At 60.1% G+C, this 23,040-nt stretch overlaps 1 protein-coding gene across 1 annotated transcript; it reads right to left on the reverse strand.

Moving 5' to 3' along the window:
- Positions 1-270: 270 nt before the first annotated feature.
- On the reverse strand, positions 271-21,145 carry FOXO6 (forkhead box O6). Its single transcript, XM_058717831.1, has 2 exons — positions 20,088-21,145; positions 271-1,682 (listed from the first exon to the last, which is right to left on the reverse strand). Exons 1-2 carry the CDS (start codon positions 20,499-20,501, stop codon positions 423-425), a joined length of 1,674 nt encoding a protein of 557 aa, XP_058573814.1. The 5' UTR covers positions 20,502-21,145; the 3' UTR covers positions 271-422.
- Between the last annotated feature and the right edge of the window lie 1,895 nt (positions 21,146-23,040).

The raw sequence follows: 23,040 nt of genomic DNA on the forward strand, positions 1-23,040 counted from the left end.
TTGGAGTTTGGGGTGGGCTATCCGTCGCGGCCCTCACAAATGAAACGAAGATTCAGACCGCCTCTGGCCCCGTGCCACATCTCCCGGTTGGCATCGCCGACCAGAGCAGCCCGCCTGGCTGGTCCCCACTCCCACCCAGCCCGAAATTCCGCTCCGCCCAGGCTTCCTGCCCCAGGAGGGAGGTGGAGCGGGTCTCAGGAGTTTGGGCACGAATGGCAGGTGCCCCAGCCCCTCCCTATCACTTCCCTCAGGGGTAAACTTCTGAGGGACTTCTCTAGCAGACCTGGGGCTGCCTCCCGGATCCCCCCACCCCACCCCACCCCGTGAAGCTGGAATGGGGATGGGGCCCAGGGGATCAGGACGGGAAGACAGAAGCCCCTTGGGGGCGGGGCGGGGCGCCCGGGGGCGAGGGAAGGCGGCCCTCAGCCCGGCACCCAGCTCTGGTTGGGGGGCGGGGCCCCGGCCAGGCCAGGCGGCGGCGGAGGCAGGGCCGAGTCGAAGTTGAAGTCCATTTCGTCGCTGTCCATGAAGTCGTTGAGGATGATGGACTCGACGTCGCACTCGAGGCTCCCGCTGAACATGTCGAGGTCCAGGTCGGCCGGGAAGCGGTCGGGCGCGGCCCCCAGCGGCCCGGCGGCAGCGGCCGCGTACGGCCCCGGCAGCGCGTCCAGCAGGAGGCCACCGGGCGGGGCCCCGAAGGCGGCCGCGTGGCTCGGCGGCGCCAGGCCCGCGGCGCCCGCCTCGCCGGGCAGCGTCATAAGGCTGATGGGGTGGGCTAAGGCACTGCGCGAGGGCACCGGCGGCGCGTACGGGGCCGCGCCCTTGCCAGGGTAGGCGGCGGCCGCTCCCGCCAGCGCCAGCTCCCCGGGCGCGCCCAGCACCGGGCCGGGCCTGGGCGCGGGCGGCGGCGGCAGCAGCGCGGGCAGCGCCCCCGGGCGGAAGGGCGCGGCGGCCGGCGCGAAGCTGGCCTGCTTGTTCTCCTGGATGGTCTGCATGGGCAGGCGGCGCAGCGCGCCCAGCGCCGGAGGCCCGAAGCCCCCGCCCCCGCCGTAGGCGCCGCTCTTGCAGCCGCCAAAGTAGGCGGGCGTCCCCGCCCGGGCCCGCGGCCCGTACGCGTCCTGCGCGCCGTCCAGCAGGGCCTCGGGCAGCCCCGCGCCGCCCCCGTGCAGGCCCAGCGGGCCCCCCAGCTCGGCCAGGCGGGGCAGCTCCCCGGGGCAGCGCGCACCTAGCGCGGGCGACAGCGCGCTCGCCGGGCTCGGGTACATGAGCGGGGACGACGGCGCCAGGGCCTCCAGGGCCTCGTCGTCCTCCAATTCGGCCGCTTCCCCGAGCAGGGGTCTCCCGCCGCCGCGGAAGTCGGCCCACGCCTCGTAGTCATCGCTGGCGTGCGAGGCCGGGCTGGTGGCCCACTTGGCAGCGGCAGGCACGGGCCCCGGGGCTGGCGCGCCTGGGGGACTGTCATCGGGGCTTCGCTCAGGTGCCTGCAGCTGCTTCTTCTTGCTCGCCTTGCCCTTAATGCGCAGGAACTTGGCCCCGTTGTCCATGGACACGGCCCTCCGCCGCGGGGTCTTGCCTGTCTTTCCGCCCTCGGGGTTCAGCATCCACCAGGAGCTCTTGCCCGTGCCCTCGTTCTGCACGCGGATGAAACGGGTGTGCAGCGACAGGTTGTGCCGGATGGAGTTCTGTGGCCAGAGACAAGGACATGGGTGGGGGAGTGGGATGCAAGGAGACCATGGGAAAAGAGGAGGAAGTGATGGAAAAGAGGAGGGGGAGAAAATAGAAAAGCGAGAGAGGAAGTAGAAGGGCCAGAACGGGCAGTGGGAGCAAACAGAAATGAAGGGTCGATGGGGTCGGGGGTGGGGGTGGGGGTGGGGGGGGGGTGTGTGTGGGAGAACAGGTGTAAGTACCAGGTTGGACAGGAATACCCACCTTTTCTACCCCAGAACCGCCCCCCTTCCACTGCCCAGAGGGTGGGGCTGGAGCTTTGGGCCTGGCCTTTTCCCAGGAGGCCTGGCCGAACCCTGAGGGCTACTCTCAGGGAGCTGAAGCAGGGCCCCCTCTCCCCAGCTCAGCCCCGCCCCGCCTGGGGCTAGCCAGGCTGCCAGGGCCCCCCAGCAGATTATGTAAGGGCTCATGCCTCCGCGGCTCATTTGTCTGCCCCCTCCCTCCCCAGCCTGGCATGGCGCCAGGAGCCCGAAAACCCAGGGCTCCAGAAATCAATCTCGCGGTGACTGATTAAGCCCTGTTTAGAACTAATTGCTCTTTCGTGTGTGGGGAGAATAAATTACCTGCTTTAATTTCGTGTCTTTAAAATGCAACTGCAGGTAGAGAAGGCTGTTAACCCTTTGCTGGGAGGGCCTGGCCAGGGAAAGCGGAATACGCTGGGGGTCTCTAAGGTGGGTATGGGCCCGAAACTCTTCCAAAATTTCCCCCAACTCTTGTGAGCCCCTGTGAACCCTTAGAAGTCTTGGATCCCGGCAAGCTCCTCAGAGCACATCCATCAGCCCTGGGGACCTCAGAGCCCACCTCTACACAGTGCCCACCTTCAGGCCAGCCCAGCTTTCCAGCCCGCCCTCCCTTCCTGACCACCTGACGCACAGTAACTGTGCTCCCAAAAGCCCCTTCCTGGTGGAAGCTTCACAAAGTCCCCACGAATCAAGTGGCATAATCCCCGTTTACAACAAGAAGATCAAGGCTCAGAGAGTTGAAGTGGCTTGTCCAAGGCTACACAGCCCTTTTGGGTACCTCCCTGGGCTCTGTCTCTGCCACCCTGCACACCCTCTCTTCTAAATTTCTGCTGTGCCAGCCTCTAGTGCTCCCTATGTCATGGCCCGCTTTTGCAAAGAAGGTGGGGAGGGGGCCATAGCTCCAATGACCTGGCTCCCCAGAGGCACCTGAAGGAGTAGAACTTATGCTGAGCCTGGGCACCTACCACCTAGTGGCCTTGACCTCCGGATTCAGGCACTGCCGTGGAAACAGCATGGGCTTGGCTATCAGAAGAGCTGGGCGGGATGCCTAGCTCTTTTCGGCCACCTAGCTACGTGACCATGGGCTACTGACTCAATCTCTATGAGCCTCAGGGCCTCAGTGAACTACTCTGGCAAAAATGGGCACCATTCAGTGAAATGAAAGCTCAGAAAGCTGTAAAATCACTACCTGAGGTCATGTGTGTGGGTACCGATCGGTGAATGCACCAGGTGCTTGCAAACATTGGTTAAAGCCCTCACTCTGGCCAGAAGACCACACTCTTAGATCACCCAACAGACCTGCTCTGTCTCTACCTCCCTAATATCGTGTCCTGAGTATAACTGTGGTAGGCACCAACAAGTCTGGGAAGCTGGCATTACCCCATCTCACTGTACCAGGGAACAGAGGCCCAGAGGCATGATGTAATTTTGCCCAGGATCCCACAGGCAGCAATGCCAGGTACTACCCAGATCTAGCCAGTTCATGGACCTAATCGTAATTCATTTTTCTGCCCAGCCCCATAACCACTGACGGGTGAGGGCCCTCCCTCCTGCCTCCTTCCCATCAGTCTCCGTAAGGAGGGGTCCTTCCTGTCACCCAGGATATACTTCCACTTTCACCCCAGTTCTAGGTACTGACCTGACCCCTCAAGCCCTGCCCACCCCCACCCCAGCTCTCTATCGCTGGCACTTTCTGGTCGTGGGAGGTGACAACTCCAAGGCCCCTCTCAGCGTTGCCCTGCCTGGCTTCTCCTGGGGCCCTGAGAAGAGGGGAACTAGACCCCCAGGGAATGGTGCTCCCTTAAGTAGATACCCCCTTCCCACTCCTGCCCCTACACCTGGCTCCCTAGCCCCTCCTCCACACCTGTGTTCAGAGGCCTCAGGGGCCTCAGTTCTCCCCATGGGACTGTCTGGCTTACCAGAGGCTCCACCTCCTAGCCTCTCCAGCTGGAGGTTGGTCAGGGAACACAACTCTTTATCAATGATCAATGTCACTATGTGCCGGCCTGGTTCTGAGTGCTGGCAGCAGGAGAGAAGGAAGGACATTGCCAAGTGCTGGCACCTACTCAGTACCTGCTTGTTCAGCCCTAGGTGTTATAAGCACTTTATCTCACGTATCAAACTCCATCCAAGTCCGGGATTGTGATCCCTATCTCAAGATGAGGAAAGTAAGGCTCAGAGAGGCTAAGTAAGCTGCCAGTCACACAGTTCAAATGGCAGAGCCAGGTGTGGATTTCGGGTTAGTCTCACTTCGAGACTAAAGGCCATCACATTCCACCACGGGAGAGGGAAACAAGTCAGGGAATTTCCAAAGAATCTTAGGAAGCCAGTACTCTAGTGCTTCTCAAACTTTCCATGTAAACTATCCCTAGAAGCTGGCAGCAGGGGAGGACTGGGGGCACGTTGCAAGGTCAAAATTTCCTATTAAGCCTTGTGCTTCCATTTCTAGCATTCAGGGGGATTTTGCATTGTACTTCATAATGCATCTAAGTTTCGTGAATATAAAAATAATGTTTTAGATTATCTGTACCAAGAGCATATGATCTGGGCCTATGAAGCTTTGCACCCTTCCCCACTCTGTTCCGTGCCTGGCCAGGTACCCCTGGGGGCTTGAGCTCCAGTCTGAAACCGTTGCTGGTCCAACCCAGAGAGAAGAAAGGACTTGCCCAAGGTTGCCCAGGACCCGGTCGAAGAGCAGGGATTTGAGCACAGGCCTCCTGGCCCCCAGCACGGTGCTCTTTCCACTCCCCCAAGCCTCACCTGGGCAAGCCTGTCCTTCTCTCCGGGCCTGTTCCCCCACCTGGCCACCGATGAGCTGTGCCAACTGTTGACACTGTGAGTTCTTGAAATCGTCCAGTCCAGAGGCTTTCAAACTTTTTTTTTTTCTTTTTTTGTAAGTAGGGGAACTCTGTTGGTATAGGGAATCCAATGCAAAACTGAGTGTTACACACTCAAGCCACCAGGGAGCGGGGATGGGGTGCCCGGAGCTAGGCCGGCTCAGCACCCCTGGCCCTCTCACCGAAAACCAGGCCCCTGTGGAGGGGATTCTGCAGGCCAGATGGGGCAGTTGAGGCCTAGAGGGCTGCCGTACCTCGCTCAAGGTCACCCAGGGAGGTGGCCCAGGGCTGGGCAAGGACTAGCCCTCTGACTGTGGAGCTGGGTACCAGGTGTGCACCAGGGCTGTGGCCCCTGAGGAAGTCCCAGTCCTGAAGCCCCGTCTGGCTCCTCAGGGCCCAGCCACCTGGTACCAGTCAGAGCTCTCAGCCGAGATCCAGTGGCGAGCGCAGATCACGACTCACCCACAAGGCCTCCTGGGAGGCCAGAGGCCACGGAGGAGGTGAGGGCGGCAGAGGAGGGAGGCGCCTCTGCCAGGCAGCAGTAACCAGGGCTCCCTCTTGGAGTCACCTAGCAACCCGCCACCACAGCCACAGCCCCGGCATGCCCGGGCTCCCCTGTGCCCAGAGCTGGGCCTGGCTTCTGGGGCCTCACACCTCCCGCACCTCCACGCAGGCCTGGGGCAGGTTAGCAGGAGGGAGGCCGTCACGGGGGAGAGGGAAGGGACAGTGGGTTACATCCATGCCCATCCCACTCTCCCTCAGAGCCTGGGCTAGGGCAGCTGGTCCCCTGGGGTTTCACCCACCTGGGAGAGGAGGCTGATGCAGGGTAAAGTCCATGGCCTCTGGTGTTGGGTCTGGATTCCAGTTTGGGCTCCATGGCAGTGCAACTCTGGAGCAAGGTGCTTTGAACCTCTATTTCCTCAAACAGCAACCTGCTTGCACCCTAGCTTCCCTAAAGCCCTCCGCCACCCAGCAGTCACAGTGATCCCTTATATAACTTGGATCACGTCCAGTGCTGCCCAGAGCCCTCTGATGCCCGCCCCCCCATCTCAGAGTAAAGAACAAAGGCCTTGCCATAACCCACCTTGACCTTGCCAAGACCTTCCGTGACCCTTCAGACTCCTCCCCTAACACTGTCCCGCTTGATCCCTCCCTCCTGTTCCCTGAACCTGCTAGGCACAATCCCACCCTGGGGCCTCTGTCTCAGGGGAAAACCGTTCACCCAGACACCCACATCAATCTCTCCTCTCTTCCGAGTCTGTGTTCAGATACCGTCTTTTGCCGTGAGGCCCATCCTGACCACCATTCGCTCCTCTTCCCTGCCATTTCTTGGCCCCCTTACCTGCTCTAAATTTTTCTAAAGCAATGATCACTTTCTAAATTAATAATTTATATATATCTGTACATTAATAAGTTCATATATCAATCATATAAAATGTATAATTTAGGGACACCTGGGTGGCTCAGTCGGTTAAGCGTCTGACTTCGGCTCAGGTCATGACTTCATGGTTCGTGGGTTCAAGCCCCGTGTCGGGCTCTGTGCTGACAGCTGGGAGCCTGGAGCCTGCTTCAGATTCTGGGTCTCCCTCTCTCTCTCTCTGCTCCTCCCCTGCTTGTGCTCTCTCTCTCAACAATAAATAAATGTTTAAAAAAAATTTTTTTAATGTATAATTTATACTCTGTACTTACTATTTTTTTAATCTTTTTTACTTATTTTGAGAGAGAGAGAGAGAGAGATGCAGAGAGAGGGAGAGAAAGAATCCCAAGCAGGCTCTGCACTGTCAGTACACAGCCCGAAGGAGGGCTCGAACTCACAGACTGTGAGATCATGACCCGAGCTAAGATCAAGAGTTGGACGCTTAACTGACTGAGCCACCCAGACACCCCTGTACTTACTTATCATCTGGTTCCCCTCATATTAGAATATAAGTTTCATGAGGGATTTTTGTCCATTTTTACCATACCCCATGTGTTTGACACATACTAGGCATTTCATAAATGTTCGTTGAACGAATGAGAGAGAGATAGTAAAGGGGGGTTAACACCGTGTTGCAGGCAGAACGAAAGGAAACCGCGCAGAGTAGCTGGCACATGAGAGGGGCTTCCCCAAACTGGGCTGAGAGAAGGGAACGCAGGACAAGAGACAAGCATGGGATGGAACAAGTCGGGAGCAGTACGATCCAGAGGGAACTGCAGAGAAGGATAAGGGCTTCCGAGAGACTTGAAGAAGGCCTTGCAAGGTGAACGTGCGGCTGCCCTCCCCAGCCCCCATCCTGCTCCCTCCTGCTGCCCAGATAGACTGGAGTAATCCAGGGCTTGCTTCGGCCAAGGTTTCTCAGAGCCTGTCCCACCCGGGCCGGAAGACGCTCCAGTGGGAAGAGAACAACCTTGTCCTTGCTGACGGTGCCTCCCTCACGGACAGGGTCTGATCCATTTGGTGGTGGCAGCTCATCTATCCAGCGGGACACCCTCATCTGTTCCCAGGACACCCTTCGCCCACGAGCAGTAATGCATTCATCTGACGGCACAACCCCATTTATCCAGCACACCAGTCCCATTTATCCAGCGAGTACAACCTCATTTGCTAACAGCACTCCATTCACCTGACGGGCCCCCTCATTTATCCAGCGGGACACCCTCATTTATCCTCCAAGTCGGAGTCTCTCCTTCTGCCTGTGGTGGGCTGTGTTCTCTGACGGTGCAACCCGACTAGCCCAGCAGGACGTCATCTCTCCTACAAGTACTCTTCATCCCCTGACAGTACAACCTCATTTATCTAATAATGCAGCCTCACCTTGCCTCCAAGTACCACCTCATTCCCTGACAGTACAACCTCGTTTATCTTCCACTACAACCTCATTTCTCCTCCCAGTACAGCTCCATTCTCTGATAGCTCACCCCATCCGTTGTTCCTCCTCCAAGCCAGAGCCTGCCAGAGCCCCAGGACGGTGGCGGGTGGGGGGGGGGGGGGGGGGGAGGGGGAGGGAGAATGTGGCAATGTCCCTGTCCCCTGCCTACAGAGGGCTGCCTGGCGCTATGACTATGTCCGATCTCCACCGGCCCTACAGGGCCCGCAGACCTGGAGTCCTAGGTTGCTCTGCCCAGCCACTTTCCATTTAGTCCCTCTCGGGCTAAAAAGGGCCCACAGGATTGACTTCCTCCAGCTCTCCAGTAGAGAAAAGATCCCACTCGATTTGATTTGTAGCTTTTGCTGATTTCTGCGGCATGGATACTCCCATCGCAGCCAACTTGAAGCTGCCAGCATGACATCACTGACTATAGAACTGGGAAAAGTGTGCAGGACTGGCTCTTATGAGCCCATGCAAGCCAGCTCTAGCACACCACTGACACGTGCTTCAAATACCAAGGCAGGAGAAGGGCATTACCATTACCTACCACGTGCCAGACCCAGGCTGGCTTCTTTAGACACATTTCTTCTTTCAAGCCTGATAACCACTCTGCCAATAGGTACCGCTATGTTACAAAGCGGGGAAACTGCGCTCAGGAGGGTTAAGGGCTCAATGACTCCCGGGGCCACAAAACTGAGAAGTTATGGAGCCAGGTCCGGGTCTCGGGGCTGTTGGATTCCAAAGCCAGGGCTCTTCCCATGCCCTCCCCCACGTGGCAGGGACACCGTCCTGCTGCCCACCCCAATGGCCATCCCCGCTTTGGTTCTCGAGCCCAAGCTTCCCGGATTTCGTCAGGCAGGAGACCCAAGTCTTGTGTCCCCCACCCACCACGAGTCCCGTGCTACCTCCTGGCCTTCCTGACATCTGGGCAATGCCAGGACCCTCCCGGGTTTAGTCTTAGGTCTCCTGTCCATCCGCCCAATCCCAAAGCCAGGTCTGGACATCTCTCCAGGTTTCACCACTGTCCCAGCTTTAGCTCAGCCCTTCCCTCAGGAAGCGGACCTCGCCTACCCAATGGTGATGACCATCCAGCTCCAGCTCCAGCTCCTCCCTCGAGTGCCTCCCTGGGGTCGTGTGAGTTCTCTGGCGCCCTCCATGACTCACATTTGCCCTCCCCCTCCTTCTTGCATGAAGAAAGGTGGGGAGCAGAGTGGGAATCCCAAGTTCATTCATGGGACCTTGGGCCTCCCCTATAAAAGAGGGTAACAATCGTGATATGCACGGGGAAGGCTGGGACCTGGATGAGAACCTATCTGTCAAGAATCTCATCCCCTCCCTGACTCAGAGCCCTAGGAGCAGCCCCCGTCCCAACCTTTATGCCACACCCCACTCTGGGGCCCCAGGCTGGCCAGCAACACACGCCTGTCTTGGAGTCACAGTCTCTCTGAGGGTCACTTGCTCTACCACCTGGGCTAAAGCTGGGGTGTTTGGCACCGACAGGCTTCCAGGCTGAACGGGCTGACTTGGAGAGGCCTGAGGCCGTGTGCAAATCCTCGGTAGTAGGGTCTGTAGCGGAGGAGGGCAGGTGGCGGGGGCATCAGGCCTACAGGTGTCAACAGGTGCTTGGGCTTGGGGTCAGCGGTGGAACAGCAGTGGGCAGCCAGGGGCCAGGAGGAGCAAAATGTCGAATGCAAGGCATGAGGTCCCAAGACATCCCCCAGGCCTACCCCAGAGATAGCGGAGCCCATACGCCAAGCCCGGTACAGGCAAACCAGCAGAAGTCGAGGCCCACCTCTACCCAAAAGCCCATGGCTTCTCATCACTTGTGGGCTTGGGTCCGACTCCAGACTGACATACACGGGCCCTCTGAGGCTCTCCCGCCTCATCACCCGCATTCCCTTCAGCCCTGCTGGGCCCCAGCCCCCCTGGAGGTCTGACACCGCCATGTCTCTGCACACTCCTGTTCCCTCTGGCCCTCCTTCTGTCTCTGCTTGGCTGGTTCCTGCTCTTTCCAGTTCCCTCTGCAAGTCCCAAAGGTAGCCGCTCCTACCTCAGCGCCACTGCGGAGAAACAGAACTACCAACCAGAATGTGAGTGTGTATGAGTTGGCCTCGCTACTTGAACTTTGCGGAGCAACCCTTGGCTCATAATAAGTCAACACACAGGACGGAGCTCTCAGCGGCTGTGAACCGCTCAGACCTGGCAATTCTGTGCTGTTGCTGTTCAGCAAAACCTCAGGCCAGAGCTCCAGGCCTGGCCTCCTCATCCTCACCCCTGCTTTCCCCGCCAGCTCTAGCTGCCTCTGCCCCCTCCCTGCTCTTCCCCAGCGCTTCCAGGACCCTCGGGAGAATTTAGCAAAGTAAGGGAGGAGAGAAACCACCATTTACTGAACATTCATCGTGTGCTACGTGCCATGCTGCCACAACGCTTAAAATCTTACTGTCTTTTTAACAAGCCTCTGTGTTGGTTCAGTGTGCCTATTTCACAGATGAGAAACTGAGGCTTCGAGAGACACCTGGAGCTGCCCAAGGTCACGTGGTATAAGTGGTGCTGCCGGAATTCACACCCAGGGCCCCTGTTCTTCCTCCCACCCTGAGATGCCTCTAAGGAGGTGCCCAGGCCAGGTAGAAGCTCCCAGGTGGGCCTGGGGTAGGAGTGGGAGGGAGGGAGTTGCTGTCCATACTGGCTCATCAACTCCTCCGCAGACGTTTGCCTCCCTCGTTCAAGATTGACGGGGATCCCTAGATGCAAAGCCATTCAGGCCTCTCCCTATCTCTCCTCAATCTGAGCCCTGTCCCCTCTGTAGGCAGCACCTCCCTACAGCCCTGCCCCAGGCCCTGGGAGCAGCTGCGGTGACCTCACCCAGCCCTGCCCTGGGCCCAGCTCTGGGGAGGGCCCAGCAGCTGTGCCCCAGCCCTGTAGGCTGGCTCCTAGGGGGGAAAGAGGAAGAGTGGGCACAGCGCCAAGAGAACCATCTGCTCTCCCAGGGGCACGGCCACCCGCACAGACACTGGCCTCTCCCCCAGGGGCTGCCCTTGGCCCTCTGTCCCCATGCCAAGGGGCTCCAGGAGCCCAAGGCAGCCCACCCAGACCGGGGCACCAGCCCTCATCTGCCATCTGTCTTCTGGATACTGAGAGGTCTTTGCGGGACACGTTGGAGCATGAACGTCCGCTGGAAAATGAACAAGTGTCCAGGGTAAGCTCTGGGTGTAGAGGCCAGAGGCCAGGCCTGGGTGTGCTGAGGGCTGCATGCCCCAGCCCCAGCCTAGCTGGGCTAAGAGCCTGAGATCCCCTGGGGGGAGGGGGCCTCCATCCCCTCACATCTGCTCTGCTGGCAGGTGCCTCTGGCAGAGGGCAAGCCCCCTTCCCCCACAGCCCCAGCTCAGGTTACAGAGAAGGCAAGGCCAGCAGAGGACAGGGGGAGGGGACAGACGGGGTGGAGGAGGCAACACAGCATCCCAGAGTGTTGGGGGAGGGGAATTCGGATCTCTGGATGGGAGAGAGCCAGAGAGCCAGAGAGGGAAGGGCCATGCCCAAGGTCACACAGCCTCCCCAGTGGGCAAAGAGAAGCCCGTGTCCAGGGGCAGGCAGCCCTGGGTTCAAGGGTGACCTTGAGCAAACCACTGCCTTCATCTGTGAAAATACAGAGCCTAAAACCTGCCTGCTTCCCTCCCAAGCCCTGAGGAAAGCTCTGCAGGCCAGAAAGCAGTGGGTCAAGTGGGGGCAGGTTGAAGCTTATCCTGAATAGCTGACACCTCCGGACAGAAAGGGAGGCATCAGAGGAAGGACCACTGGCCCCCAGCACACACATACACTCGCACAAGTCAGTGTCTCTCAAGGATCAGGGCCCAGGATCCCCGCCCTACACAGCAGTGGGGAAGGGATTCCTTTCCTTTCTCAGAGCAACGTATAGCAGTAATGACATCTGCTCGGGCATAAGTCCTATCATTATCCCACTTTGTAGAGGAGAAAACTGAGGCTCAGTTGCCCAAAGCCACCCAGGGCCAGGTTCTGCTCCTGCCCACTGCCTCCAAGACTCCTATAAGCACACCACCCTGTCTCACTTCTAAGATCCTTAAGGGACCTCAGGCCTGCTTCTTGGATTCTTTGGGCCTCTACCCTCTCAGGCTCATCTTCTCCCCTGGACCCCAGTACCAGGCCCACACTGGGTGCCCAAGCCTGTCTTTCCCCCTGTCCGCATCATCCTCGAATGATCTCTCTGCCTGTATCACTCCCCAGTGTGGAGTGCCAGCTCCCTGGCTTGATATTCAAGACTGCTCTCCTTTAGAGCCCAGCTTGCTTCCCTAGCTTTGAGTCCTGCTGTGCTCTGACCAACAGAACCGGACCCCATGGGGCTCCTAAAGGAGGGTTTGGCCTCCTTTGTCTGGTTCCCCAGACAATATCTGGTATTCTCCGAATACCCAGGGCTCATTATGTGGCCTTCCCTCATGACCCTGAGACATCTTTATCCTGAGTCAAATTCAGGAGTCCTCATCTTACCTCCCCGGTTTGACCTGTGGGCCACTCAAGGTCAGGGAGCCAGTCTGGTTCCTCTGAGCAGCACTGTCTTGGGTGGCTTACACCTGTAGTTAAGGTGAATGGAGGAAGCTGTCAGCAGCCTTGGGCTTGCAAATGGCGTGGGGGCGGGGAGAAAACACCACACTGGGCTGCTCGGGGCTTGCCCTCAGGGAGCTCTGTCTGAGAAAGGGAGCCAGGTACCCCTGGAGTCGTCCCCCAGGGAGGGTGTGATCAGCTTGGACAGGCCTGGCCAGCACTCTGGGCTAGGGAGATGTTAGCCCTGGGGAATTTCATTTCTGTCACTTACAGCAGGGGACAATGAAAGCCACTTTCTTTCTCTAGACTTAGTTTCCTCCTCTGCAAAACCGGTAGAGTCACAGTACCAGCTTCACAGGGTGCCGTGAGAATTAGATGAAAGCATGTGTAATGGCACATGGCGGTTGAATCCCCGGCTAGAATAGTTCAGTGTGGCTAATTCGAGGGTCAGAAGGCGGGAGGTCGGAGTGATGTGGCTGGAGAGACTGACTGGGACCAGGGAGCCAAGGCCCTGAGTGTCATGCTAAGGCCCCTGGACTGGACCCTGTGGGAACAACCCGGCACTGTACACATAGGGAGCTATCAAAGAACAGGGGCTGTAACTTTCAGCTCCTCACTGGTCCAGTTCCAGAGGCTTGCTGAGAATTTACACCAACATGCATCCTCCCTCCTGTAGCCAAAGGCTCCCAGTGGCACAGGGTGTCAGCCCCGGCTGCTAGTTTCATCCTCTCCAGCTGTGTCTATGCAGTGTGATTCCTAAGCGAGGGGGAAGGTGTCGGGGCGGTGGAGTCAGTCCCTTGGACCTGACTGCATGGCTTTCAATTCTCTGGAGGAAAACAAAAAAGCGAGGAGAGGAGGGGGCTTCACCTGGGCCGCCTGCTTGGAGAAGAAGCTGGTCTACACTGGGAGCAGAAGGGAGGTACAAGCAGGAGCTCGGGACACTACCACCTGAGGCACTGGCTCAGGATCTGGTCCATCACTAGACAGACCTGTTAGAATCAGAGCCACTGAACTAGGACTAGAAACCTGTATTATTTATTTAAAAACTTCCAGGCTGACTCTGATCGTCAACCACGTTTGCCAACAATGAAGGATTTAAGGTAGGGATTCTCAGAGAGATGTAGTGGGTTCCAGAATCACCTGAGAGGTGGGCCTGTATTCAATCCACCCAAGCACCCAGCCTAGTTTCTGAAGGGTGTCACAAGGGATCAGTCCATGAGTCAGTAGCTCCCTCGATGAGCATTTGACAACGGCAGCAGGTATGGGGTGTGAAAGTGACAAATGCAAAGGTGTCCTGAGATCGTAGGCAGCAGGGAAAGCAGGAGGGCGGGCAGGGCCTGGCCAAGGCCAGCTGAGGGCCCAGGGATCCAAACAGAGCAGTTTGAGCTTGGTTGGCTCGCAGGGGAACTGAGGAGCCCCAGAGGGTTCTGGAGCATGAGTGAGCCTCGGGGCACAGGAGCACTAGGGTGTGTGGGGCTGAGGCTGCACAGCACAGGGGGGAACACAGACAGGTCTGTGTCTAAATCTGAGCTCGGCCTCATCCCAGCTATGCTGCCCTGGCCAAGTGACTTCACCTTTCTTGGCCTCCATTTCCTCAACTGCAAAATGGGGCTATTAACACATATCTGGCAGGATCCAGAGACGATATAAAAAGGGAATGTATGCGAAGTGCCCAACTGCCTGGCACCCAGACGTTAATTCTTGTTCCCCTTCCCACAAGAGGCACCCCTCTTTAGAGACCAGAAAGGTTTCTCTGCAAAGAGGGAGGCCCCAGGGGGAGGGTGTGGGAGGCCCCTCCCCCACACGCCACCTGGCCCCCCTCCCACCTCCACATATGGGTTGGGGGGTGGGGAGAGGCAGCAAACAGCCAAACCCTCCCAAACAGGAGTTGGTTTCCATGGTAACCAGGGTGCCAGGAGGAAGGGGGGCGCTCCAGATCCAGCTGTCCCCCTGAGCACCCTACCCAGGGCCCAGAGCCTTAGCTAATGCCCACCCAGCACCCTGCACCCCCCATCTGCCTGCTCCGGGGGCCCGCTGAGACTGCCATGAGCACTCCGTTCATTGTGTCCAATGTTTGCCACCTGGGTACTGCCAGGGGCAGGGGAGGCGTCCCCAAGCAGGAATCCCAAGTTCAAGTCCATCCACACCTGTAATCAATCAATCATATGCTTGCACCCATGAGAAATCCTATCAGTGCTTTGTGCCCTGGGTCCCAACTAACCCCTCATGGCTCCTAGAACCCGACAGTGTCAGTTGCAGCCTGAAAGAACCAGGGATCCAGTTAAGGCCCTTTGGACACCCAAGAGAACACCAAGGACCAGAATGGGGAAGAGCTTTGCTCCAGCTCACACACTGGATCACATTCCCTCACGGGTGCTCTGTGGATGCTCTGTCCACCCCTCAGCAATTCCGACTCCACAGCTCCAGCTGACCCCAAGCAGCTGAACTAATATACCAGGACATAAGTGATGCTCCAGGGGGTTGGACCACTGCCAGGGAGAAGGAAGGAAGTGCTAACAACTTTAAGACCTGTCTTGCAATACAATGGGCAGTCCCAGAGGGCAGCCACTCAGTCACCAGGGGTGTGTGAGAAGGGGACGGAGCTGGGGAAGGAGGCTTGGAAAGTAGTGTTGGGTTCCATGACTCCCCACCTTCCCTGGAGACCTGAAGTCTGATTTGGAGGTGGAAGGAGGGGGGGGGGCATGCGTACCCACCCCCAAGCTGGGAGGCAAGCTCATAGGCTGCAAATAGGGAGGGGCTGCTGGTGAGCCTCCCACAGGTAAGGGAGGCAGTGACGTGAGGAGGGGGCTCCCCTGCTATAGCCAGTACGTCCTATCCCAGAAGCTCATATCCACACTTAGCTCATGACCACCCACCCCCACTCCTCGGAGGACCCAGACAGAGGGGGGTTCCACAACCCCCAGGACCCTGTGCGGTGGCCACTACCAACTGCTGCTCAAAGACATGACTGTGGATTGCCCGGAACGAGCCTGCACCCTTTCAAGATCCAAACACGAGCCCCCTCCTCCAGCCCCAATGGCACAGAAAAGGCTTGAGTTTGGGGGTCAGAAAGGGGTTCAAGTCCCAGGCCGGACACTTCCTAGGGACGTGACCCCAGGGCAAGTCACTCCTCCCCCTGGGATACAGGGATGCTAGTACCTCTGGAAACATGGTGGCCAGAATGTGAACGGATCTGCGCTGGACTAGGGGGCGCCTCTTTCCTGGCCCTCTCAGTCCGCCCCGTCTCTGGCAGAGGCCCCCAACTCCAGTCAGTCCCCAAGCTGGAGTCCTCAGGGTGTGTGCAGAGAGGGGGGCCCCAACCCGCAGAAAGTGGGGGCTGGGGGCGCTGAACTTTCGAACCCGCAAACCCCCCGCGCCGTTCATTACCTTAACACGAGTTAAAAATAACCGTCTCATCTCTTTAAATTAGTCTGTCTGCAATTACCGCCTGGCACGGCGCTGCCCGCCATCGTCCCGCTGGAGCGGCGCCAGGTGGCAGGCGGGGCCCTCACCCTGTCTGTCCGTCTGTCTGTCTCCGCGTCCCCCCTTCTCCCCGCGGCAACCCAGGGGGCCTCCCCGCAACCCAGACTCCAGAGCTCCCCAAGTTGCGCAGGGAGGGGGCCGGGCCCAGGGGCTGGCGGGGAGCGAGGGGGCCGGCGGGGAGCAGAGGACTGGGGTGGGGGCTCCGGAGCCGGGCGGCGGGGGAGGGGCGCCGGGAGGCCCGGGAAGCCGGAAGGGCCCGCAGCGCGCCAGCGCTCGTGGGTGGGTGTGAGCAGGTGGCCGTGGGAGTCTGCCGGGCGTGCCAGCAACTGTGCCAGGAGCGGCTGGCACGGGCTCGTGCCCAGGAGGCGGGCAGCTGCCAGCCCCCAGCTCGTGCAGTGCGGGGGGTGAGGACACCCCCCAACCGGGGCTCACACCGCCTCCTCCCGCACCCCCACCAGCCCTTGGGGCTGGGGATCCCCGGAGGACAAAGAAGGAGGAGGGAGCCCTGCTGGAGCAAGCTGGAAGGAGGCGAGAAGCGGGAGCCCTCTGCACTCACAACTACTGCTCAGCCTGGCTGTAACAGGACCCCTCTCCCAGAGGTCTCTCCATCGGTCCCTCCTTCCACCCCACCTAAGACCTACTGGCCAGCCTCGGCCAGATGGGGGTAGCACCACCCCTCAAGACCCCATCCCCCAACCACAGGGCAGCTCCAGGCCCTGAGGGAAAAGGGAAGTCCCCATCCACTGTGCTCCTCCCCCATCAAGCCTGGGGACTGGAATGGGAGGGACCCAGGCCTGGCCTGGGAGCTCTCAGGGGAGCTGGCAGCCAGGAAACACAAAAGCAGGAAGAACAACTCCAGGGGCCGCTAAATGGAAGGAGCACCAGGACCCATAGCAGCCTGGAAGGCTGCCTGGAGGAGTTGTGCACCAGGGAAGATGGGGCTGGAGCATCCGAGAAGTGGGAGGCTCTACCCAGTTGTCGGACAAACACACTTCTAGGACACTGCAGAGGGAGGAGGACCTCCTGTCCAAGCCCTCACCCAGGGCCTGGAGACCCTCCACCCTGAGGGAAACACTATCAGCCTCTTCGGTGGGGTCTCCAGCACCAAGCCGAGCCTCTCTGCAGGCTTCAGCTTGCTGGGGGTCCTGTCACCTGCTGCTGATCTTGCCTCCTCATGTTTCTATCCTCAGCACCTTTGACTACCTCCCCACATCAGAGGTGGGACCACAGGGCAAAGGCCAAGCATGTGGGCCCTTCCTGATCTGGCCGGCTCCGCCTTTCCCGTGCTGCCTCCCAGCCATCCCTAGGAGCTACTGGTTCTGGCCCGGCCCGCCCAATGGTCTAGTACAGTTCTACCTCCTTGCCTTTGCGTATGCAGTCAACATCCCTGGAGAGACTTTCTCCCAAATTGTGCCCCCCAATGAAGACAGCCCGGATCAAGTGCCACCTTCTCTGTGAGGGTTTGCCTGGGCTCCCAGGGGGTCTAACCTGCCCTCCCTGCACCCCTGCCCCCATCCGCAGCCCTTCCTGCCTGTAAAATACACAGCCTGGGTGTGGAGCCCTGATGCATCCTGAAGGCAGGCCCGACGCCTTCCCCTTTGGTCCCCCATCCTCCATCTAATACAGGGTTTGGTACACCCCAAGGATTCAGGTGCAACACCTATGTGGGGGAGGGGAGGGAGGAAGGAACAATGGGCCCCAGCCCCAGGCCTGGCACCTGAGGTGTACAGAAGCCTTGCTAAGCACAGACTGGCCCCAGGAGCTGGGGATTATCCCTCCACTGGGTTCCTGGAGGGACTGAATGGGAATGGGGTGGGGTGGGGTGGGGAGCAGGAATGAGAGGAGGAAAAGGATGGGGGGTGGGGCAGAATGAGGGCAGCCACTGAGGGAATGAGATGAGAAAGGCCAGAGGCTCCCCTGAACAGCCCTCATCCAGTGCCTGGGTGGTCTCGGCCAGGGCCTGGGTCACAAGCCCAAGCCTCAGGCTCCCTCTCCCATGCCCCAGCTCAGGACCCGCCTGCCAGGGCTCCTTCCTTCCTGAGCCAGGTGCAGGGAGGACCAGTGTGTCCCCAGCACCGTGGTGCAGTGGAAACCACTTCCAGTGGGTAGGCAGGAGACCTGGGCCGTCATCCAAGGCCTGCCGCTCACCAGCGACCTAAGGAGTTCCGTCCCCTTCCGGGGCCTCAGTCACACCGCCTGAGAAATGAACTCATGGGACTATGTTATCTCCAAGCACATTCCCAGTCCCATTCTAGGATTTAGACCTGCCCCTGTTCAAAAGCCATCTGGGTCCCCCTCCCACACCCAGTGCCAGCAGGACACTATTCCAGAGACTATGGGGCCTCGGAGGGAGACACACCTGGATTGGAGTCCAGCTTTCCCATCTACCGACTGTGTGACCTTGGGCAGTTCACTCCTCCACTCTGCGCCTCAGCGCCCAGCTCTGTAAATGGTGACAGTAAAACCCACCTCAGGGACTGCTGAGGGCACTAAAGGAGACACCGGACACGATGCCCAGAGGTGCCTGGCACGGGGCTTGACCCCGAGACCCTGCATGAACGGCAGCTCTCCCCCAGCATCCAGCCCCATGTCTCCTCTTGCCAGCGTCCTCCACCAGCCCTCATCCATCAAGCTCAAGCGGAGTTCCACCTCCTACAAGAAGCCCTCCTAGCTTACTCTGGCCCACAGTACCCTCCCCAGCCTCAGTATCTTCTGCACCAGCCACCCATTTCCTCACACTCTCACCAGATAAGCACTGACGGCTCCCCAGTGCCAGGCTCTACGCTGGCTGCTGTGGGCACAGAGATTGCTCCCACACTGCCACTGTCTTCTAAAGGGGGTGTGGGGAAGGGAAATGAAACAAGACACAAAAGACTGAACCCTGTGACAGGCGGGGAGAGGGCCAGAGAAGAGGGAGTCCTTAGCTAGCTAAAAGGGGTCAGGGAAGACTTCCTGGAAGAGGCATCCAAACGCTATGCTCTTGAGGACAGGAAATCTACAGGGAGAAGTAAACAGTGGGACAATGCATGGGGACAGGGAGGGAGGTGGGAGCAAAGCTGCAAAACCCAAAAGCAGTGCCCACTTAGGAGGAATAAGTGTTCCGGTGGGGTCTGAGACCAAGGGGACTGGAGAGAGGGTGTGGAGGGAGACTCACGTGAGTGCCTCCAACCTGTGCCTCTACCCCCATAGTGGTCAGAGAGAGACAGAGAAGCAGCCAGCACGAAGCCTGAGAGTCACGCGCCCCCAGGTCAGAGCACTGTGACCCCTACGAGGCAGCCACTGGGCAACCAGAGCTGTCCACGTCCACAGGCCTCCTCCTCCTCTGGCACACCTCCTTCCCCTGACCCTGTCTGCAGCCACCACTAGGCACAGCTCCCTCCCTCCATCTAGGCAAGCCCCCCTTGCAGAGACCCCTCTCCCACAGGAGGCCTAACAGCTCAGAGGCCTTAGGCACAGCCCCTACAACCTCCTCCTTCTGCAAAGGCACCAACTATCCCCATTCCTGGACAAGACAGCCAGAGGAGGGTCTGGAGGCCACAATCCAGTCAAGCCCTTGTCCTCTCCCAAGATGGCTCCCCCCTTTCCACTGGATGGCACAGAGGCCTTCCTGGGGTGCCCCTGCCCCTCCCCTCCCCTCCCCTCCCAATCCATCTGGGCTGGGAAAGCCAGGAGAGTGGAAGACAGCCTGGGGTGGGCAGGGACAGATCCCCAGTCCTCAATACCCTGCCCTCACACCAGCAGAGGTCATCACCATGCTGACCCAGGCAAGGGGGAAGAGCAGCTGCCCCGTGGAGAGGTCAGATCCCAGCTCACCTGACCAGCTCCCCACCCCAGGCTGGCTGGTGCCCTAGGGTGAACTCCTGACACCACAGGAAGAACTGTGGGCTCAGGGTGGCACTCCTTCCTTACCCTGGAGCCAGCTCCAGGGAGGACAGTGGGAAAGACTTGGGGGGAAAGCAGGGGCTGGCCCCAAATCATTATTCCGGCTCTTTAAGGAGGGTGCCCTGGGTGGAGAGGGTATAAAACAAGAGTAACACACAAAGCAAACTCGTGGGGGTGAAGAGGGGGCCCCCCTAATACCCGAGGCCTGGAAATGGGTTACTCTGCTCTGCTGCCAAGGATGGGGTGGGGGTGTCCCTCGGGGGTGCTTCAAAGTAGCAGTCCCTTGTCACCTCACCAGACCTCCCACCCTGCATCGAGAGCACGCACACAGCTGCTCCCAGCACGCCCCCGCCTGTCTGCCGGCCAGCTCCACTCCCTGGGCACACACTCCGTGACCCCAAGGGGTGCCCCGGGGCCTCCCTCCCGACGGCTCACTGGGAACCCGGACGCACCTAGCGGCCCCTGGAATCCCCAGCCGGCGACCCCAGCCCCCCTCCCCAGCCGGACGCTCCCACCTTCCAGCCCGCCGAGCTGTTGCTGTCGCCTTTATCCTTGAAGTAGGGCACGTAACGGACCATCCAGTCGTAGATCTGCGAGAGCGTGAGTCGCTTGTCCGGGGCGCTCTCGATGGCTTTGGTGATGAGGTCGGCGTAGGACAGGTTCCCCCACGCGTTCCGCCGGGAGCTCTTCGCTTTCCGCAGCGGTCCGACCTCCGCGCCCAGCGGCGGCGCTGGGGCCATCGCCGGGGCCGTAGCCCGGCGCTCCGGCCCGCAGTCCTCGGCGCCCTCAGACACCCCTGAACCCAGCGCTCCGTCCTCGTCGCCGGCCAAGTCGGGCTGCGGCAGGGGCCAGGTACACGAGCGCGGCCGGCTCTGCGGCGCGAAGTCCGGGTCCACGTCCACCTGATGCGCTCGCAGCTTAGCAGCCATGGTCCCGCCCGGCTCGGGCGAGGAAGGGAGGGAGACTCCGCGGAGGGTGGGCGGGCGGCTCCGGGATCTGCGCGCCCCGGGGAGGCCCGCGGGAGGGGTCCCTGGCGGCGCCGGCTCAACCGCGGGGCGCCATGGGCCGGGGCGCGGAGACAGGGGGCTGGACACGCTGGGAATCCCGAAGAGAGGGAAAGATGGGGGCAGCGAGGGAGCGGCGGCCCCGGAGCCCAGCGGGCACACACCTCGCCCAGCCCCGCTTCTAGCACCTGCCGCCTGCTTGCGCCTGCAGCCACCACCGCCACCGTCGTTGCCGCCGCTCCCCCGGCGCCGGCCCCGCACGCGGGCCCCGCTCTCCCGGGACGAGGCCGGATTGCACCATGCCGGAGCCCGAGCCCGTGCCGGAGCCCGCGCCGCCGCCGCCGCCGCCCCGTGAATGCCGCCGCCGCCGCCGCCGCCGCTCCGGCTCCAGCGCCAGCTCCCGCGCCTGCCGCGCTCAGCGCCGGCTGCACCTCGGGATGGGCGGGGGACGGGGAGGGGGCGGGCCCGGCGCGGGAGAGGGCGGGGCGTGCCCGCCCGCGGCCACGGAATCCTCGGCCTTCCCGCGTGCCCCGCCCGTGGGCTGGGGGTTGAGGCGCGGGGCTCCCGGCTCAGGGCGACCCCGTCGCAGCCCCCGCACGCAACAGCGCCGCCTACGGAGCAGGGGAGGAGCGGCGGGAGCGACCCCGCCCCCTGTTCAGCGCTGGGGGAGGGGGCGCGGGGGCGGGGCCCGAGCTCTCTCATTGGTCCGCAGCCCAGCTGTCCCGCCCACGGACTCGGCAGGATCCCTCCCAGAAGCGCGTCAGCGGGTTATTGTTACAACCCGGGGTTTCCCGGGGCAACGGGGATGGGGCGGGGCTCAGAACCCTTGCCCCGCCTTCTACTCCCGAGGGGAATGCCCCGCCCCCTGCTTCCAGACCCCCGGGTTTCCTATCTTCGAAACCTGATAGGGCGAATGATCGAGCTCTCCTTTGTACCCTGGACTGGTCTGGGGAAAGGGAAGGGATCAAGAATATCTGAGTTTGGGGCGAGGCTTGGCCACAGTTGTAACTTCTCCATCTGCAAATGGGTTCTTCAGGGGCTCTTAGGGGACCTGTGGACATAGTTTTAGAGCCTTGGTTCTCAAAGTTTAACATGTAACAGAATCAACCTGGAGAGCTTGTTAAAACATTGCAGGCCAGGAAGTTTGGGTTGGAGCTCGAGACTTTGCATTTCTAACAAGTTCCCAGGTGATGCACCCGGGACCACATTTTGCAAACCACTGTTTTGTAGCCTCTGGAGGCGCTTGCAGGGGCTGTTGAACAAGCACTTGCCCCCCAAGTTCATCTTGTTTGGGGAGAAGCTTCTCATTTATTTAACTGATATTTATTGAGCACTTTTAATGCACCAGATACTGTTCGGGCCACTCCAACAAGAGTGGCAGGTGACAGAGACAGATGAGGTACCTATTGCACAGGCTAGTGGAGGAGTCAGATGTTGATCAGATCATTATGTGGCCTCAGAAAGGAGAGGGAGTCCACGACCTCATCCTGCAGGGTCCTAGGCTAGGTTTCTAGCCACCACTGTACCTGCCAGCCTTTGCTCAGGGTATCCCCTCTGCCAGAACACCTTTCTCCCCCCCAGGAACCTCACTGGAGACTCTCCCATTCTTCAAAGCCCAGCTCAAGTGTCAGCTCATCCTAACACCTTGTCTAACTCTAGCTCCTACCACCATCTCTGTTGCTTGCCCACCCCACCCCCCCGCCCCCCCACTTGCTGCTCTGCCAGCAACACCTTATGTCCCTTTAATACAACATTTCTCTTTTGCCAGTCACGATACTGAGGCCTAGAGTGAGGAGGTCACTCGCCCGGATGGAATGGCCAGCACCAGAAGCTCAAGCTCTCCAGCCAGGATGGTTCTGCAGTTGGAGAGGCTGGAGACCACTGCTTACCAAGTTCTCCAGGCAGTGGGGGGCCGGGCCCAGGCCACGGGAGATAGCTGGCTCTCAAAAATTCCTTCCTTCCAGCTTAGGTCCTGAGAAGTTGGGCCAAGGGTGAGGGTGGGGGTGGGGTGAGGCTGGAGGGGCCCCTCCTCGCCACCCCAGGGTAGCAGTAGGCCCAGCTTGCAAATGCCTGACATGGCATCTGCCTGACTCACATCCCCAAGGCAGGGGTGGGCATGGGAACCACTGGCTGCCCCCACTCGGCCTGCATACACACACCCTCCAGGTGGTTCTGTTTAGAGTCACAAGAGGCCTGAAATCACTACGGAGCTAGTGGACCCCCTCCCGCACTTCTCATATGCCCTGCCTGCCTGGGGAGCCCACACTGGGGCAGACCCCCAAGTACCCTGGAGGCCACGCAGGCCTCCTGCCAGCCTCCAGCCTTGGCCCAGCCCACTGTGTGAGGGGCCTGCTGGGGGCCATACCAGAGCTGGGAGGATCCCTTAGCTGGGGGCCCTGGCACAGGCTGCCACTGCGGGGCCGGGAAGTCAGATTGGCAGAGATGCCCTGGCGACTGACTCAGG

Source organism: Neofelis nebulosa, chromosome 2 (assembly GCF_028018385.1).
Source record: "Neofelis nebulosa isolate mNeoNeb1 chromosome 2, mNeoNeb1.pri, whole genome shotgun sequence".
NCBI classification, from domain to species: domain Eukaryota; kingdom Metazoa; phylum Chordata; class Mammalia; order Carnivora; family Felidae; genus Neofelis; species Neofelis nebulosa.